A 7707-nucleotide genomic window follows, 5' to 3' on the forward strand; every position below is an offset into this window, starting at 1 on the left:
GTAATATATATATAGTATATATATATATATATTATATACACATAATTCAAGCTCAGATCTATTCAGCTCCAATCAGGATAAAAGGATAATATGAAAAACAAAGGGAATGCAAGCCTGCCTGAGCTTGATGCTACTCATCATTGACCTTCATAGGTTGAAGTTGTTCAGTAAACCTCTAGTGGAAAACTTTTACATTTATGTTTGAATGGAAAGGTTCTGAAAAAGATGAGAATGAGCTGGAGACTGGGCTTCACATAGTTGTTGCTGATGGTGGGGTTGGGCTGCAAGTGTTTGATGCTGGTGTTGTTGGTTCTCAGGAAGCTGCTGGGTCCCAGAGCTTGGTGCTGTTGATTGATTCTTGTTGGAACTGTAATTGTTTAAATGGCGAGAGGAGCATTTATGTCTCTTCAAATCTCTTTCTTCAATAAATCTTTTTCCACAAATGGAACACGTAAAAGGCTTTTCCCCGCTGTGCATTTTAAAGTGCCGAGTCAACTTATCTCTGCGATAGAATGCCTTACCACAGGCTAAACATATATAAGGCTTCTCACCTGTGTGAATACGTCTGTGCCGAGACAGCTTGTCCTTCCTGTAGAAACCTCGTCCACAAAAGTCACAAGGGTAGGGACGTTCTCCTGTGTGGATCATGGAGTGACGAGTTAGGTGATTCTTCTGAGAAAAGCTCTTTCCGCAAACATCGCAGTGGAATGGTTTGTCCCCAGTGTGGGTCCGCATATGGTCCATTAATTTACATCGGTAACTAAAACCGCTGCCACAAATTTCACAGGAACACGACTTTTCTCCATGAGCTGAACGCATGTGAACTCGAACTCTTTCTGCTGAAACAAACAACTTACCACAGACTTCACAAGGAACTGTTCTCTCACCTTTGGTGTGATGGGAGAGATGGGCCTGAAGTTCGTAGGCTGTCTTGAAAGGGACTTTACATGCTGGACAGGGCCAAAGCCTGTCTTTCACATCTTCCTGTTTCTCTACAGTAGCAACTATTGCTGCTGCCTGAGCTGCTGCAGCAGAAACCATTTTGGTTGGATCTACTCCAGGAAAAGCAGAAGTTGTAGAAATACCAGTAGCAGCAACGAGTAAGTTTCGACTACTTGTGCCATAATCATTATTACCCAAAAATGTGTGTGTTTTAACACTTGAAGTACGGTTTCCACTATTAGAAGTCTTTGGCTTCTGAACATCATCTTGTGGTTGTAATGGTGTAGTTGAAGTGGTTGTGGTTCCAGTGTTGGGGTGAAAATTCGACAGATGTGAACGAGGGTCAAAACCTAGAAAGAAATAATGGAATGGTTTAAGAGGAATGTTTAGTGCAGTACAGCAGTTTTTGTTTTTTTCTATAAAGACTATAAAAGCAAAAAAAAATAAAAAATGGCAAAACATTTCTGACATTCAAACACATACATTAGTTTTCTTCAATTTGAGACAAGACTGACTACAATTCAAATATTTTTTTAATTAAAATGTACAAGTTAATTCAAAGAAAAAAATGTTTTTAATATTTCAAATCAAGGTGCAAGTCCTTTTTTTCCCCTTCTCTCATGAAGGAATAGCATCCCATCCTATCTACTCAGAATACTCACACAATTATTTAGACAACTGTTGTAACTCTACTATAATGTAAATTTAGTTACAAATAAAGGATATCCAAATCCCTAAATAAATTACAAAAAATAACATTTTGTTCAAGTGTGCCTCATTTTATGTTTATTCATTATTACTAACAGACTGAGTAATTGTACAAATTAAATTATGTTTTTACATCTATTATGACTGCGAGTACCAATTATTTCAATACTAGCAAAAGTACCCAGCTTTGCTTGGGTTATTAGGTTGTTATATTTTAGATGACTATGTCAGTGTGTGTATTCTGAACCTATTCTAGCATAGAAGAACAGTCAAAACTATTTTTAAAATATTTTTATTTCCCAGAAACATAAAAAAGTTGTAAAGGTACAATAATAATAAAATTATTTCGACTAAAGGTGTTTATGTTATAATCTAGCTTGTCAATATGTGAAGTTTGAGTTTTAGTTGGTTAAGTACTGTTGACATTGTATGGTATAAGTAATAAAATGTAAATTGAACAACCTACAGTGCAAATGTGTGATGTGACAAACAAGAGTGAGTATTGAGCAATTGTTTTTAACATTTTGTTTGGAAATAAGAAATTAAATTTTACATAATATTAAAATTTGATTTATTAACTATATTTTGATTCTAAGTTTACTGGTATACATTGATAAAAAAATAGTTTGATTAAATTTTGAATGCAAGTCTATAAAAAAGTCATTATGTACATTTTGGACCCCATCCATGCACATACGGTTAAGTTTTATCTCAGGTATTCCTTGAATGAATTTTTTTTTTTTCTAAAAATAATAATGAAAGGCAGATAGCCTTTAATATGTGAAAAATATGAATTGGAATGAAAAACAAAATAATATCTAACTGAACATAGTAAAAAAAAAGCTAGGAAACAAATCATTCTTAGTCACATGCATGACAAAACAGTGCAAAAAATACTGACCTTGTCTGATGTATGGGTGACTATCTTTGTATTCTGAGAGGGTTGAGGGGATTACACTACTCATCAGTAATTGTTCTGTGCATGCTTAAAAAACACAATACAGTGTGTACTGTCAAATTCGACTTTTGCCCTTAATGTTAATCAGGATAAAAAAATATCAGGTTTAGCTATTAGAATATCTTCCTACACCATCTGGACATATCTGAACTCACATAAAACTGCTGCTTAACCCTTGAATATGCATCTAAATGCTTGACATTGAGAGCTTTGCCATAATTAAACATCCATCTTCCTAAACTAAACTATATATATCTGAACTTACACAAACCTTGCTGCTTAACCCTTTAACAAAAAGAGGATGCCAAAATCAAAGCATTTGAGGCTTTGCTATAATTAAACATTCATCTTCCAAAACTAAACTATATGTGTGCATGTGTGTGTACATATATATATATAATCTGAATTCACACAAAACCTGCTACTTAACCTTCTAACACTTACCTAAATGCTAGGCACTTAGAGCTTTGTCATAATTAACTCTCCATATATGAGCTCAGTCACCTTACAACCACCATGTAACCATGAAGCTATACATACTATAACTTTTAATGCATTAAGTGATTCATGAAATTTGGCAAGCTTTTAATAAGCATTACAAGTCTTCTGTAAACAATCAGATATTTTTTTTTTAATATTTTTACTAAAGATCCATCTTTGAATTTATGGACTTATAGTCTTGTTCATACTCTGACAAAACTGAGTGCAAGATGATTTTCATATTTCATGCATGCATACATTGCTGAGGATTTTTTTCATTTATGTTTTCTTATCTGATCTAACAAGTTTCTAATTTTTACATTTTAGTTACTTTATAACAATAAATAAAAAAATATACATAAAAAACAAGAAATTCAATATTTACATGTAGGTAATGTACTTTATGCAGTCAAAGTTTTGATAAAAGTTAATCCCAACTTTTGGTATGGTTAATGTTAGTACTGTACATAATTTTTATTTATTTTGAATATTCAATTAAGGACACAAAATAATAGGCACAAATAATACATTGTCCGATAACTATTATAATTTAAATGGCTTTCTATCTAAGTTATCAGTATGTTAAAATATTTCCTTTGCTTGATCAAGGTCATCTCAGCAATAGCAAATAATTCAAAAGCTGTCATCAGAATGAGCTAGTCTATTACATGATATAGTAAATTAAAATCTTTTTCTATTGGTTATAAATAATCTATTAGCAAATGTGAGAGAGAATTAGCATTTTATGAAAGAAGGTATGTAATGGAAGAGCAGAGCATGTGGATCTGACTTTCTGGTTTATATCTCTGTAAATCAAGATGATTGTAATCTATAAAATTAGATTATGCCTTAGCAATATCTATAATTTTGTAATTTGTATTAAACTAAGATGCTCAAATATGGACAGGTTATCTAAACTGGGCAATTTGACAAATGCTTTTCCATTGTTCGTAATGTCTTTTATAATACTGCTTATGATTCCAAGATTTTCTGTGAAATTATATAAACCAAATCAACTACTTCAATAGAAGAATTTTTTAAAACCACAATGAGAACTAAGAAGCTGAGTTGGAAAATATTCCAGCCCTATACAGTTTATTACCAAGAGTACTGTCCTTAGAGTAGAAGACTTTTAGATTACAACATATCAACAAACATCAAATACCACAAAACTTGAGCTTTAGTGAAAATTACTGAAAAACATTTTTTTTTTCAAGTGACCATGAGAAGCATACGATAAAAACATCTTTTATAAAGTAGTACAATTTAGCAAAATAATGAAGAGCTCAAATAGTCTTAATCAACAACCATGATAAAGAAAGACAGGAATTAAAATAGGATTTTTAAAGTGGGTCTCAAGTTCCTTCCTCTTAGAAGTGCAACATTTTACAAACTGAGAGAAGTTAACATTTTCCTATACCAAAAATGTTTTTCTGATAATACTCATCTACTCTCACACTACAGTTATATTCCAACAAAAGTTACTCTTCTCTGCCCATTTAAACATTGGTAAAGTCTTACCTAGCTTATACCCACAATATTGCCCACAGCAAGTTAAATCTAATGATTCTCTCCACCTACATCAATGTACCTCCTATCTCAGATCGATATATAAGCTCCCCATTATTACTTCCTATTCACTCTTTTGAGTAGCAGAACCAAACACCAGCCATTGTGTGGAAGAAGGGTGGGAGTGTGAGGGAAGGTATGTATTCTTGGAAATACATTTTCGATATCGGAAAATATTAACTTCTGAAACACACCTCATCGATAAGGTGAAGGGGCTGGTGAGGGCAAGATCCACACAAAGAGCATCTACATTGAAAAGAGGTGTGTGTGAAAATGAGATATAGTAATAGCACACTAGTGGGGTCCACACTACTTCTGGAACAGGTATGCTCTTCATCCGGACAACATGAAATCTAATATCTGAGCAGTAAAAGTTGAACAGCCAGAGAGGTAAAACCCTAACATCCTGAGAAGAAAACATGAATTTGAAGAAATAGATGTTACCTGGTCTGAGATTACGAACAGAAATCCTAACTCCCCAAACTGAGAGGCACAGCAACACCTCCTGCTCCCAGAATTACTAGGAGGATGTGGAACAAACTAAGTCCAACCAATGGCACAGAATTGATGCTCCAAGTGAAGAATTACGAGGAGTTGAGAACCCTCTTCCATAATCATCGAAATGAAAATAATGACCAAAAAGAAGGGCCACGCTCAACTCAACCAGATAGTAAGCGTCATCTCTGAACCAGAATTGCAAGGAGGGTCCACGTAGGATGGTTCTGTTCACTCAATAAATCTGGAAAAATGATCCAGGGTTGTTGGTAGGAGAGCACCCAGCTTCACCCTCTTCTCCATGAGAGGAATAATGAGTTCAAGCATCATTCAAGAGGAACAGACCTCTGCCCACCTCTCCAGCAACTGGAAACTGGGAGTGGTAAGGACTCCCATGCTCCACTAGGAGAAATGGGGGGGGGGGGATAACTCATAATGAGGAGTCCCAAAGAACGATGCCCTGGAGATAGTGCAATAGGTGAATCACGTTCCCTATTTTCAAAAGCAAACCAACCACAATTTATTCAATCCAAAGGTCAGCAGGGATGGGCAAAATCCCCTTATGCTTTACTCATGATAGTCCATGAGCAGTTCAATAGCGTATATAATTGTTTACCATCTGGAAAGCCGCAAGGTGGTCTTATGGAACACCCCATCTCAACAGAGCTCATTGCTACCAGGAAAATGTTTTATCAGTCTACTGGTAGCTAGTGCGGATTTGGAAGGAAGCATACCTGAGTGGGATCCAAATGAAATGATGAAAGGGTTCCTGAAAAAGAATAGAAAGAAACACAAAAGAAATGAAGTCACTCACCTCTCTCACAATCTAGCCGAGGAGTGGAGAATAGCCACAAGGGATAGCCAAATCATGTAAATAATGAGATATAAATGTATTAGGCATGTTCCACATACCAGACTATACAATTTCTTCCATCAAGCAATGCAACCGAGCCACCATGGACATTGAGAAATAGCGATGAGACCCAAAGCTCCTCCAATGAAAGCCAGAGTAAGTAATACGAACCAACTTATGAGCCCAACCTGTCACAGTGACAGGGGATAAGTCACATGACACAGTAGGATCACAATGGAGAAACAAACAGTGACATGAACCCTGAAACTCTCCAGTGCACGCAATATAACAGAGAGCCCAAACCGGGCATAAAAGATGATCCAGATCAGAGTTGTCACAAAAATGAGAAATGGAGAGAAGATGAATAGGAAAGAAAGTCTTATCCCCTTCTCTTGCTGCTGAAGTTTTGAGTAGAAAGGACCTATCTGTTATCTGGATATAACAAAAATAAGTGGAATGGTAAAAAGACCTGTGAACATGAATCACAAACACATCTGAATGTCGATGTCCACTAGCCAACAATAGAAGAAAACAAGTCTTAAGAGAAAGGTGATATAGGGAACATGATGCCAAAGGTTCAAAGGGTGAATGGGATAAACTGTGGAGAACCACTGTAAGATCTCAAATAGGAGCCTGGAAAGAATGTCAAGGATAGATAACCCAAAAAGATTTGAGAAGGAAAAGACTGGGGACTCAAAAACTTTATGTCTCCTAGAAAAACAAAAAGTAGCTGATAAAGTTGCCTTATACAAAGAAATGGATGAAGGCACCAAACCTTTGTCCAATACCCATGTCAGAAATTCAGAAACATGCAGCACAGTGGGACGAGAAGGACTAAAACCATGTTTCAGAGACCACTGACAACAAGTAAACATCCAAATTAGAATACCGAATGGACCGCATTAATAAAGATGCCACCTGAGAAGTCAGTCCCTGGCATCATGCAACAGATCACATAAAAGCCAGGCATGTAGTCTAAGAATGGTGATTGCAGGATGAAAAATGTCCAACTGAGGCTAATGTGGATACAGAAGAGGTTGGCACTACTAAAGATACTAAAGGAGTGGAAACCAAGGTTGAGCCAGCCAATGTGGCACCACCACAAGAACTTGACATGATGAGGAGCGAATCAGTGCAAGAACTTTGGATAACAGATGAGTTGGAGGGAATGCTTTACGACAAAGACCTGCCCAATCCTGGCTGAGAGCATCTATGCCTACAGCCAGAGGGTGAGGTACAGGAGACCAGAAGGATGGGAGTTAAGCATTCCAGCATTAATCTGAAGTGTCCCAAGGGGAGAGCAGATCCAACTAAAAACTTGTGGATGAAGCATCCATTCCATGGGAAGAACTCTTTTGGGATGAAATAACTGATTGGTCACCAAGTTCATTACACATGAGACATGACAATAAGGAGAATAATCTGATGATTGTGGGTCCACTGTAGAAATGTCCAAGTGAAGCATTACCACCTTCCCTCGTAACAATGTGAGACCCAAAGACATAACTCGTTGAACTACTAAAAGCTCTGAGAGATCGATGTGGAGATTCCTCTTCTGTCCAGAGGCCTTTGAATTCCATATCCCCTATACAGGCGTCCCAGCCCTTTTGTTTGGTGTATGCAGGACATGGATGTTCACGAGTTGCACATTGCCATAACATAGAGCATTGTCAACAGGAGTTTGCTGGGGGTGGATTAGCTC

At 36.5% G+C, this 7707-nt stretch overlaps 1 protein-coding gene across 1 annotated transcript in view; it reads right to left on the minus strand.

Moving 5' to 3' along the window:
* LOC106472252 (zinc finger protein 112-like) overlaps positions 1 to 7707 on the minus strand; it is a 55645-nt gene that overhangs the window by 30528 nt on the left and 17410 nt on the right. Inside the window, exons 2-3 of the mRNA XM_013932880.2 lie at positions 2552 to 2635; positions 552 to 1292 (exon numbers count right to left, since the gene is read on the minus strand). Of these exons, the coding sequence (XP_013788334.2) occupies positions 552 to 1292; positions 2552 to 2635 (825 nt within the window). The remainder of the gene's footprint in view (positions 1 to 551; positions 1293 to 2551; positions 2636 to 7707) is intronic.

This window comes from Limulus polyphemus, unplaced genomic scaffold, assembly GCF_000517525.1.
Source record: "Limulus polyphemus unplaced genomic scaffold, Limulus_polyphemus-2.1.2 Scaffold5195, whole genome shotgun sequence".
Classification (NCBI taxonomy): Eukaryota; Metazoa; Arthropoda; class Merostomata; order Xiphosura; family Limulidae; genus Limulus; species Limulus polyphemus.